This window comes from Acomys russatus, chromosome 29, assembly GCF_903995435.1.
Source record: "Acomys russatus chromosome 29, mAcoRus1.1, whole genome shotgun sequence".
Taxonomy (NCBI): domain Eukaryota; kingdom Metazoa; phylum Chordata; class Mammalia; order Rodentia; family Muridae; genus Acomys; species Acomys russatus.
The window spans coordinates 8,614,285-8,627,131 of NC_067165.1; the positions used below are offsets into that span (position 1 = coordinate 8,614,285).

The 12,847-nt window shown below is 40.3% G+C and overlaps 1 protein-coding gene across 8 annotated transcripts in view; it reads right to left on the bottom strand.

Annotated features, from left to right (window-relative positions):
- Positions 1-7,278: 7,278 nt before the first annotated feature.
- The window catches only part of Elavl4 (ELAV like RNA binding protein 4), a 142,999-nt gene continuing 137,430 nt past the window's right edge, over positions 7,279-12,847 (bottom strand). For 6 of the 8 annotated variants that reach the window (XM_051171340.1, XM_051171337.1, XM_051171341.1 and 3 more), the window contains exons 6-7: positions 12,666-12,704; positions 7,279-9,676 (exon numbers count right to left, since the gene is read on the bottom strand). In XM_051171340.1, coding sequence (XP_051027297.1) covers positions 9,307-9,676; positions 12,666-12,704 — 409 coding nt within the window. In that variant the 3' untranslated portion in view covers positions 7,279-9,306. The remainder of the gene's footprint in view (positions 9,677-12,665; positions 12,705-12,847) is intronic. The other 2 variants (XM_051171342.1, XM_051171346.1) reach the window with 2 other exon arrangements.

Sequence of the window (12,847 nt, forward strand, 5' to 3'; positions counted from 1 at the left end):
TAATGCCTATGAATATATGTCCATGAACATTTCCAGAGAAGACTAGATTTGATCTTCGAAAGGTGTGTATTGTCCTGACCCTTTCTGACTGCACTCTGATCCCTGCAAAATGCTCTTATCAACATGATGTTTTGTCCCACAATGGGCCTAAGGCCACTGGAGGCAAGAACTGTCATTGAAATCTCCAAAATCATGAGCCAAAGTGAACCTTTCCTTCCCATAATTTGTTTATGTCAAGTCATAGTGATAATATAAGTGATACCATATCCTTAAAGATCCTACAGCTGCATGGTTGGACTGTTCTTACTATGCCAAAGTTGGGCAAAAGACTAAGCTGGATCTAACAGGAAAGCTTCTTCCCTGAGGAAGAGCTTTCATAGTACCAGAAGGCATCATGCAAGCTTCCAAAGGAGCAAGGCAACCAATAGTCTTTTCCAGCTGTGATGCCTAGGAACTGGCAAACATAACTTGGAGGTAACCAACAACTCTCTAATTGAACTTAGGGCTGGGTCAACAAGAGGGAAATCATGCCTGGTACTGGAAATCTTGCTAATTACCCATCACTTTACTAAGCCAGAATAACTCCTAACTACATTCTAAATATTTAGTCTCATAATCACAGGTAAGTGTAGTCCTCACCCCTAATCAAAGAAACTCCTCTTTGCAAAAAATGAAGACCATCCAGAAAACCACAACCAATCAAAATGCGGAACAGTGTAGGCCAGTCAGTCTATGCTATAACCGCCGCACCTAAGGCTTGTGGATCATTTCAGAAGTTGGGCCAGAGAGATTGTAAAAGTAGGAAGAAATTTGCTGTGAAGATTGTGCCTCATGTCAGAAGCTAAGCCCATGAAATCTCACCACATGGCTGCCTAAACATGACCTGAATAAAGATGGTACCAATTGACTTGCCAAAGTGGAAGGGAAAAGCTCCTGAGGCCTCGACCCTAGCTAGATAAAGGATTATAGGCAGCCAAGGAATGCTGAGGGCAGAAGACATAGTCTTCTCCAGGAAGAGCACATCAATTGGTTATCCATTGATTTGTTATCAATTGGTTTTCCAATTGATTAGTTATCAATTGGTCAGCATGCCTTTTCTTGTTACACAGTGAGTTTGCCACACCCTACTGTAGCTGAAATCGACTGCTGCTTCCTCTGTGCTTCCTACACACCCTGTATCTTTGGTATGGGCCCTATATACTCTGCGTGCCTCCGGGTTCTTCTAAGGTAATCACTGTCTGCTGCTCTGCTCCTAGGGAGGCATGCCTCCAGCAGTCTAATTTGCTACACAAAAAGCGCCGTGACACACAGAATCAGCAAGGAATCCCTAGCCCAATCTAGGGTCAAGAAAGTTTCTTATGGGCTGGAGAGATGGCTCAGAGGTTAAGGGTACTGACTGCTCTTCCAAAGGTCATGAATTCAATTCCCAGCAACCACATATTGGCTCACAACCATCTATAATGAGATCTGTATACGTAATAAATAAATAAATCTTTAAAAAAAGAAAAAAGAAAAAAAAAGTTTCTTAGAATGCGCATTGTGCATACTTTGAGTGAAATGGGGCTTGGATGTGGAGGAATGGCTTTTTAAGGGGAGGAACCCTCATGGATGTAGAATGAGATAACAGCTAGTCATACGGAGAGGAGTGCAGAGGTGAACTGATCTTCTAGGGCTTTCCCAAACTCAGTGAGACAATGGTGTGACTTACACTGTCCTTCTTTCCTGGATTCCAGAGTATTCTTCCTCCTCTTTCTCCTCCTCCTCTTCCTCCTCAGAAATCTTCAAAATGTCCTGCAATTCTCCCTCTGGCACAGACAGAGTGCACATCATTGCCTCACACATCTTTGTACCAAGCTCCAAATTTATATTCTGTATTGTTTTCTCTCATGATCTGGTGAGGTGTCACTCACACACTAGGTACAAGAGAAGAGCAGTCTGGCCATGACTGCTCACCATGCCCCTGCTACAGTGCCTGGCCCATGGCAATTTAGAGTAAGGATTCTAGCATGGACCTGACTAGGCCTCAGCAGTGTTCTCCTTAACACCTACCCAGGCGAACCTCATTTCTTGGTGAGTGGTCAAGAAAAAGGAGGGCTATATTAAAGGTCACTAATATGTTTTAGTGGAAGGATATTAGATTGAAGCTAGGTTTCTTTGAGCCCGTTTTGGTCAGATATTAAATGAAGATTCGGCTGTGCATCTCTTAGTAATGCTCTAAGAATTCAGGAGCAGTAGTGTTAATGAAAGGAGAGCTTACCAGCTGCATCCTGTGGAGACAGGTGGGGCTACTCTGAAGAGCAACTAGAAGGACTTGGTGTTTTTATGTTTTAATTAACTAATTAACTTTACATCCTGACTGCAATTGGGGGCCATTATACTTCCAGTCACTGTTTACTTTCATGTCACCACTGCGATGGTCTGAATGCATCCTGGAAGTCAAGAGCTGCTGCTAACAGGTGTTTAGGAGTGACTAAGTTATGAAGGAGACTTAGGAGTGGGATTTAGATTCTAAGGAAAGGGCTCCTTCCATACACCGCCCCCCCCCAATCTTCTGTACCACTCTCACCTGGAGTCCAGCAGTGAGACCCATAAGGGGATCACCAAGGCTGGTGGATCTGGACCCGGGGGCCTGCACAAACTGTTGCACCAACCAAGGACAATGCATGCAGTAAACCTAGACCTCCTGTTCAGATCTAGCCAATGAACAGTTCATTCTCCACGGTTTTGGGGAGAGTGGGGACTGCCTCTGACATGAGTTCTGGTGCCCCCTATTTGATCACTTCCCTTTGGTGGAGAGGTCCACACAGAGGAAGGGGAAGCAGGCTGTCTGGATGAGACCTGATAGGTTGAGGTCATATGGTGGAGGAAGAGATCCTTTTCTGTCAGAGGTCTGGGGGAGGGGAATAGGGCAGAAGAGGGAGGGAGCGGGGAATGGGAAGATACAAGTGAGGGGATGACAATTGGGATGTAATCTGAATAAATTATAATAAATTAAAATTAAAAAAAAAAAAGGAAAAGGGCTCAAAGGAGGTGGTTCCTTCTCTTCTCAGGGAGTCATGTGAGTCACAGCGTGGACTCTGGAGGACACAGCAATAGCCCCGCATTCTACTTCTGTCCTCAACTGCTTTGTATTTCAATAACTTTTGGCAATTAGCACAAACCTGACAATCCAATTTTATTTTTAAATCACCATTGAACAATAGGACTTTAAAAGTATCACTGTCAGGTTCTCTTTATCAATTTGTCTGTAAAACATGTTATGGGATGCATTTTTCTATTAAAGATCCAAGGAGGCCCAGTGCCTTAGCGGGATTCCCCCTGTTCCTTGTATAACTGGACTCATCTCTACTCTCTACCAAAGAGAGGGCCATTTGGTAATTGTTTTGGCCCTGTGAAGAAGAAATTGGCTCAGAGGCAGGGTGGTATAATGGTGTATCAAGGACTAGGCAGACCCAGGTTTGAATTCTTGCTTTGCCACCTACTCGCACAAGGTATCTGATCTCTGAGACTTCCTTCAGTGTAAAATGGAAGGTGAAGCCTTTCTCTGGAACAGGCACCTTAGTAGTGGGAACAGCAAAGGCTTTCAACATACTGGTCCTGACCACAGAAACAAGTGTTTACATCTCAAAGACTTTGTTGGAGAGCGTCTGAACTAATTACAAGGCATCCCGGTGAGTCATGTGAATCGACTTTGAATTTGAACCACCAGTAGATTAAGCTGAATTTGCATAGAACACCTTCTGGTAATTAACCTGGGGTTGGGTGATTTTAAGCCAGTTTTCAGTCTGCGGCAGAAACAAAAGAGATGAGTCTAGAGCAATTCTGTTCCTTTAATTGAAGGAACACTTTCGTGTTCTCAGATCTATTTTAATCTTAAGTGCCGATTACGCATCATTCCCGCTAACAGACACTTCGGTAAGTGATCTGCACACAGAGAAATATGATTCTTACATAAACACTGCACCAGGAGAAATTATCTTATTACCTAATATGCCAAAAAGCTAATAAGATAAAGAAATGGTACAAGTCATTCTTGGACAATATTAAACTTGCTTTTAGCTCATGGAAATAAAATGTAATTTCCCTTTATTATCCCTCTCATCAGGTAGAACAAAAGCAGTGGAGGGTATTTATTATACAACAGTGTTCCTGAGTTCCCTTTAAGGCTGGGGAAGAAATTCAGACAGGATGGCCTTAAATTAAGATTTTAATGACTTCCGTTTAGAAAATACGTTCCCTCTGTCTGCCAGACATGGGTTTTGAATTCATATTTGAAAGTTGAAAAATGAACCTTCTTACTTCATGCCTCTTACCTGCTCACATGTGCGCGTCCATTGAGAAATATGTGTGTGTGTGTGTGTGTGTATATATTGTCTGTTTGTATGTGTGCATTCATTACGAAATGAATATACGCTGCCTCTACCTGCTCACATGTGTGCGGCCATTAAGAAACAGATGCACAGTGCCTCTATCTGTTCTCATGTGTGAGGTCCAGGAAGGACAGTGCCTACAGTGCAGCTTAGAGGGTAGAAGGTTCTAGAATTATCTATTGCAAAGGTAATTCTGTGCCAGATTGAGATGCTTAAGTCATCTAAGAAATATTAGCCCCACATGACTTTGAATTGTTGTTCCTTGTGGGAACTGAATATCATATTTACAAATGAATAAACAATTGATTTTGAAAAAAATTTAAACAGAACTCAAATAAAAATTTTTGGCTGAAATCATCATCTGGTCAATGTGTGATGATCTGGGGTGATGGAGGTAAGTAATGTTTTGATTTGATCAGTGCTCATATGGTAATGACTACAGACACAGCACACACACACACACACACACACACACACACACACACACACACACACACACACTTCCTATCTCTTCAATAGAAATAACACTAAGTAAATGCTGTCAGCCCTCTGTGACATGCAATTTTTCATCCAGGCAAAATATAATGTACCTTGGACCTCAAAGAAATTTAATAATCTCTCCGCATTCTTACGATTTGCTAGAGCTCCCTACAAACACCCACGGAAACTATATTTGCTGGGAGATTTAAGGTAATGGGATGGACAGCTGCGACAAGATGGTTTTTTTATTTTTTTTTTTATTTTTTATTCCACATTAAGCAGACACAGTGTGCCTATGTTGGGAAGAGTGTACATGTGGAATGTCCTTCTAAGGACATCTTCAGAACCTATTTAAAGACTTAACATCTATTTGTGAAACTTTCTGCAAAGATCTATTATTGGGGAGCAGGAATGAACCACATGATTGAGAAAGACTATAGCGTCTTTCCATGGCCCAACACCAGCATGGCCCCCGATGAATGGCGACTATCACAAGGCTAATTGCAAAGCTTTTAGACCCTACAAACACGTTTGTGAAGCGGTGCTATTTTCTGCGGACAGCTATTTGTTCCTTTACAAACCAAATGGGAGGGGCTTGCATTTAGAGAAAGCTAAAGGGACCTTTTGAGTTCAACTGTTGAGGTGCAGGCTGACTTAGAGGCTTAATATTTAACTTGGTTAATTAAATCCCATTCTATGCTCTGAATTTAATTATCCCATCTGATATGGTAATTTAATATAATAATAAAAAGGGGTTAATGAGAAATGGAAAAGAATCGGACTGTTCATTCATCTGGATCAGTGGGGGCATTTTTTTTCTAGAAGTGTTAGTTTATGGATGGTGATGTTTCACTGGGTATTATGAATTTTCAATTAGTGAGAAAATGAGAAAGATAGACAGTAGATCACCAAGGAATGATCGCATTCGGAAATAGGTGAGACGCCTATTCTACAAAGTTCAGGGTGGGTTTGAATGTGACGTCATGATAAGGTAGGCGCTTTTTACTTCTGTAGGTTGTGGCTAAATCATGTTCTTTTTACACTGCACAAGAAAAGTCCTTGTGTCAGGCTCCCTCTCAGACAGAAAGTCAAGCCTTTGCTACTTCTAAATAAAAGTCAAGCCTTTGCTACTTCTAAATAAAAGTGAGCTCAATAACGAAAGATGCTCTTTCTTGTTTGGCTGTGACTTTTCAGAACAGATGGTGTGCTTCCTTAACGCAGTAGTCAAGCCGACCTCAGTGGAGGACTCTGATGCGATTCAGACCTACTGGAGACTTGCTGTTTGTTTGTTTTCAGGTTCCTCAGTCTCACTGAGCCTTGCCTGAATTACCTGTCAAAGGAGGATGGTGCTATCTGCTGAACATAGGCTGCTGAGAGGACAGAGTGAGAGGATGCAGCCGTCCCCACACAGCCTGCCTGATGTACACCACCGGATGCTTTGCAAATGGTGACCCTTTGTCCTAACAAGCTACAGGCAACCTCATAAATAACAGACAGCAGCGTGTCTCAATGCCACATGAAATGCCAAATCTTCTGGCTTACCACCTAAGACAGTGTGCCTCGGACCTTAAAGGACCCGCGATTCATCCTGGGATCTACTTAAGTTCTACTTAAATTTGCCTTCTGCCCGAGAATCTGCATTTATAACAGGCTCTCAGATGACAAAGATACTGCAGGTCCGGGGACCACACTTTAAGTGGCATGGAACGAGCATAACTTCTAAATACTGAGCAAACTTTGACTGAGCTAAGTTGTAAAACAGAACTTTTCTCTAACTTAATGAGAGAATATCAGGGGATTCGTCATAGACTATAGAAAAAAATTTGAATAAACACATTTAAAAATTTGGGAAGCTCAAATTCATTCTACACACTTTCATTTATTGTCTGGACAGATAAAGTACAAATAATTCAAACACAACAAGATTATGAAAAAAAAAACATTTACAATACTTTCCCTCAGAAATCATCTAAACTAGCAAGATTAACATGAAGTCATTCATTTATAACTAAAGTATACAACTGCCTGGTCCTAAGATTTTTTTTCCTTTTTTTTCCCCCAGATTGAACACATCATAGAGAAGAGATTTTGGCATGCCTCTCCCATGAATGCTTAGCAAATACATCAGAACTTTGCCAGCAAACCGCATTCATTCATAGCAGGTGATGTAAAAAGGTTTCCCTGAAATGTTGAACGAGTGTTCTCTAAACTGAAATCTGGTGTTATTTTTCTCCAAAAACCGAAAAGAGGAAAAAAAATAGAAAAAAAATTTAAAGGAGTAGTCTATGATGCAGCCTCGGGTTTCGTTATCTGTCTACCACTACAACGACTACTACAGAGTTTGCCTCTTCGGTGTGCAAACAACAGTCCTGTCTACATGCACTTAGTGGGCTCAGCATGGGAAAAAAATGCACAAAATAAGCACAAGTTATAAATAACCATAACGTTTTATTACCATTAAGACTAAACTTGTATTGAAAAGATTTTATGTAACAAGACAAGAAAAGCAATAGCAAATTTTACTATCAACTAGATTATGCATAGCGAGTAACTGTTTCTATTACCCAGGGAAGAGCATGGACTCTTGGATTTTTTTTTGTTTCATTTTTGTTTTAAGTATATAACCATACAAAGCACAAACGTACTAAAATGATCAGTGCACTGGACGTGGGAGCGTGCTCCCACAGTCGTTTTGTTCCCTTAGCTCTGTTTAGTTTTCCTCAATCTGAATTACATTAAAATAAAGACCCAGTTTTAAATTTTTTTTTCTACTGTGCAGTAAGAAAAAATATTCACAACAAACATGACAATATATCAAACGATAGCTCTACACAAGTTACCTTGATACCTCTTTAACTGTCACTTAAATATCATAAGAAAACATTTTTAAGACATATACAAACAAAACTAGCCAAGTGTTACAACTTATAATAAATTAACCAAAGAAAAAAATAACTTTATATATATATTTATATTATATATACACATACACACACAACAGAATGACACAATAATATGCTTCTTCCCAAAGTTTAAGTAAACAAACAAGTAGTCTAGCCAATCTAGCTATATTTGATCTTGGCCATAGGCATCATCACATCTGCAATTAAATAAATAAGTGTTTCAAGCAACATAAACAGTGTTTCAAATGTACCCACACAGCCCAATTTTATCAGCATGGGCTACAAAGTGAATTCGAAAATTGTTTAATGAATGTAAAGCAAATGTGTTTTTTTTTTCTTCTCCTAAACACGTTTACATTTAACTATGACACTAAGATATGTAAATAATTTTGTAGCACCTACTGCTCAAACTAAGGAAGTTTTAGGTTTAAAGGAAAATGAATCTTTTAAATTTTTTGTTCTGCTGACATCCCATACTGATGACTTAAAGAAAAACTGTCTTTCAACTCATCTCCTTGCTTTTGGGTTTTGACTGTGGGGAACTGTGGTACCCTGGGTAGAATGAACACTCCTTTCCCCTAGCAATTAATATTTTTTATTATTATTACATGCTATGAAAAGATATGAAGATCATCTGTTTATAGCCCATCCTTCAAAAAACAGTCTACGAATCCAGTTTAAAACACACATCTTGACCTCTAAAAAGTTACCAGTGCAGTATGAACGCGACAAAGTTGTCAATTTCCCCTAAATTAGCCAGTCAAAATATTTTTTTTCTCAAATCCAGATTCTCTTGTAAAAATTCTTTATATTTTATAAAAATAGATTTTTCTTGAAACCCATTTTCAGCAAAGAGACCACCTCTTTGGCAACAATGTTAATGTTAGTTATTAAATTGTTAATGTCATCAGGTACCCCCTTTCCCCATCCCCTAACAGAAGACTGGTTTAGTTCACATGATATAAAAGAAAAAAGGAAAAATAAAAAAATTTGCAAAAGTTTTTTTTTTCATTTTTGCAATTTTTATTATTCCTCTTTAATTTGTGTGGGGGGTTTCTAACCAATCTGATTGGATCAACATTTTGACAAAAAAGAAAAATCTTTTTTTTTCTTCCTTTGAATCCCATTACTTTGTAAAAATTGTTTATTATTTTTTTGTGTTTTTTGTTTTTCTTCTTCAAATGAGCGAATGGTCATCTTAAAAAGACCCACCTTCAAGGAAGGTAGTAAAGTTAGCTGGCTGGGTAAAAATCCCTGCACATTGCTATCTATGTATATTATATTCAACAACGACAGCTATGAAAGAACATTCAATGCATCAAAGGTATTTTTTTTTGTTTTTTTTTCTTTTTTTTTTCTAAGCATTATAAAATCCTTTCCTGGTACACCTCAGGATAATCCAATGTTTTAATACTTAGGCAACACGGGCTTATAAAGTCCATGGTTGAATATAAGCCTTGGAAAGTTTGTCTCTCTCTTTTGTGTATGTGTGTGCGCGCATGTTTTGTTCGTATATATTTATATATATATTTTAATAAGTATGGGTGAGAAATTCAGGACTTGTGGGCTTTGTTGGTTTTAAAGGAAACTTGCAACACTCTGTCTCCCAGGCGATAACCATTGAGGCTGGCGATGGCCATGGCTGCCTCATCGTAGTTGGTCATGGTGACAAAGCCGAATCCCTTGCACTTGTTGGTGTTGAAGTCGCGGATGACCTTGACGTTGTTCACTGCGCCAAAGGGGCCAAAGAGCTGCCAGAGGACACTCTCATCAGAATCAGGGGACAGGTTATAGACGAAGATGCACCAGCCTGTCCCTGTGTGACCAGGGATGTTCATTCCCACAAGACTTGTCATCCCGTCAATCGTGATTGGGGAGAACCTGGGGGGACAAGCAGAAGGGGGGACTGGTCCAGACATCAGTCTGACCATGGATGACACACAGATGCACAGACACAGACACGGGGCAAAGGGCTGAGTGAGTGTTTGCAGGAGAGTCTTCAGGGTTTCAAAACCAAAATGCAAAAGCTAACATCTGTGATATTTCTTCCAATGGGGTAGCTGGACAGCTAAGGCATGTACATGCCAAGAGAATGGCCAAGTCATTTCCTAAAAGCCATGAAAGATCCCCCTTACCCCCCCACCCCCAGATCAAGATTTTAAACAGTTCTAACACAGTATAAGTTCATACATTGTCCCACCCTGAACCTACCCTGCCATAGACTGTGAGTTCTCTGGGAAGGGACTCTGTTTCATCCATTCTACTGTTGGGTTTATTCATTCAGTGGAGTACATATGGCTTCTCACAGACACAATGGCCCATTGGGATAAATATGTTAACTGACTGGGTGAGTGACAATTTGATGTCAATGATTAGAATTTTTTACTGTTACTTTTTGGGCAGATGGAGGACTAGATAGAAGTGCTCAACTGTACCCATCACCACAGTCCCTCTACTTATGTCTGCCAAAGACCTCTCGGTGTTACTGTGGTAGAAACGTGGGGGTGTCTCTTGCTATTAGCTGGTCGAGTGGCTCATGTTCCATTTAGCATTTACTCATAAGGGTTCTCCCACAGAACTGGAGCAGCAATAACAGATGTGCTCCTCCTTGACACTGTATCATCTCAAATCTATTTCTGAGCATCATTAGAACAAGTCCTCAACTGGTTTGTGTAGTTATAAATTTGGAATTGGTATATACATTTTTAAAAAGCACAAAAATGCTCTTTTCTTTGGTGTAACAACTTTTGTATTAGGTTAGAAATGTCAATTTTTTGTGTGCGTGTAGTAGTGAAAAGAAAAAAAAAAAGTAACTCTTTATACTGTATTCACTGTCTGATAAAATAAACCCATGTGATGGAAGAAACAATTAGGATAACAGAGTCTATGGCAGAACAGTATCAGCAACATTATGTTCCACACTAAACTCAGGGAGTTTTGACCTATTCACTGATGACCATATTGCTTTTCTTTTGGTTGAGTTTTTTTTTTTTTGAGGGATGAGGGGAGGAATTGGGAGAAGAGGAAGTCCAAAATAGACAAGGGTATGAGACAAAGTAGAAGTTATGAGTGTTTTTAAAAATAAGCAGACACTCTTGGAGGCTTAGAAGTCTTAACAAAATTTCACATTTAACTAGATTTTGTACAATAATCTAAGGAAATGCTAAGTAGAACAACTTAGTAGATGTTATTTTTTCTACTATTCACCAAAGTAAGTTTCCCTTTTGCATAAAAACTAACAATAAAACAAAAGCAAAACCATTTATGACACAGATCCTTAAAGGGGTAAAATGGTTTAATAGTTATTATATTATTTTTAAAGACGGATTTGTAAACTATTTCCCCTTCAGTTGTGTGAGCCTCTGACACCCCTGTTTATGTGCAGAAAGTAACTAAGTGTTTAATATAAGGCCGAGGCCTGAGCCAGGAAGGGGTTTTAAGTAGGATTGCCACTCAAGCCGGAGATGGTTACCCAGAACACTGAGGTGGAGTGGAAGCTACATCCAAATTGGGCTCCAATAAAAAGGCAAATCTTGTTATCGACTAGCGCTAGCTATGTTTGATTGGATGGGGACAGGCTGGATCGGACACTGGGTGATACGGCAAAACATGGACCGCAGGCCAGTTGTGCCTAGTCTCATGTACGTTACAGCCTTCTTCAACAGAGCATTTGGTGCTAACTCACTGAAGAAAGAGAGTAGCAAAGGTGTGCGGCCGAGCTAGAAAAGATGAGTCGTATGCCTGGAAACAGGCAAGCATTGTGCTAGACATGCGCAGAGGAGTGATAGTTGGCCTGACTGGTGACTGGGACTGAGACTGAAGAGGCTGCTGCTCTTTGCCAGTGAAGCTGCAGTCAACTTACTCCCTTTATACTATGGGCTGGTTTTCAGAGTCAGGGTACTTACCATGCACAGCCAAGTGGCAAAAGAAAGACCTGCATAAAGTGGGGCGTGTGCTGGTGGCCACTGAAGACCACATCTCTTTCCCTCAACCAGTGAAGGGGTGTTAAGGAGCACAACTCTACTGAGAAAGATGAAACCGCTATGTCCCTGGCAGTGCAGAGGAGCTTGTCGGGTCACATATGAGAACCTCACAGATACAGTGACGTAACCCACCTAACTTCCAAGACTCTGATTTCAGGTTGGGCTTGGAAACCCTTGTGATTACATTCAAAGTCTCAAACCCTTGAGTCCCCAGCCCCAGAAAAAGGTTTCAAATGAAAGAAACCTTAAATTTACCCTCCCCCCACACACATATATAACTCAGAGAAGACTTATAATAACACCTAAAACCTGTAATATAAGAAGCCCCTGGTTGAGGTGCACACAGATACGCTTTATTCTCAAGATGGGCCTTGAAATGCACACAGGTGAGATAGGTGTCAAAGAAGCCACCCACGTTTTAATTGGTGAGTTGGTCAGGGCTTGTAGTTTAAAAAAAATATTTTTTTTTTCTACTGAATATCACAAGATTGTCAGCCATGATTAGCAAAATGTTCTAATTTTGATTTGCTGGGATCTGCCCTCTTAAACTGAATCCTGGCATCAAAAATGCAAAACAGGTGCTCGCAAGTTTGCAAAATCAGCCAGAAAAGTCAGGGCTTTCTCCTCGAGGGAAGCCACTCGGGACCAGATCAGAGCACCCAGGGGCTTCGTAGCTGTGGCACCTGAACCGCAGGGAAAGCCCACCTGTGAAAAAAAGAAACGGTGAAGCACACAAGTACATTTTTGTGTGCCCTAAAAGAAACAAAATCAACCGAGGTCCAAAACTAAAATTAAGAATTTGACATGCTGGTGGAAGAAAAAGGAAGAATTAAAAAAAAAAAAAAAGTAAAGTTAGTGAATTAAAAAAAAAATTCTAGCCCCAGTCTGTGCCAACATGGACATCTGGCAATCTGTGGAGTTTTAATTACCTCTTTACGCCATAGGCCATATTAAGCAAATTGTCCAGCCTGCAAAGAGAAGGAGGGTCTCTGGGTTAATGCCTCGCAGATGGCAAGATCACTCAATGGAACTATTAATAAGAATGCTCCATTTTCAAAGAAGAAAGGCTCGACAACTTTCCCCAGTGCTCAGGAGACTATCCGCGGTAGCT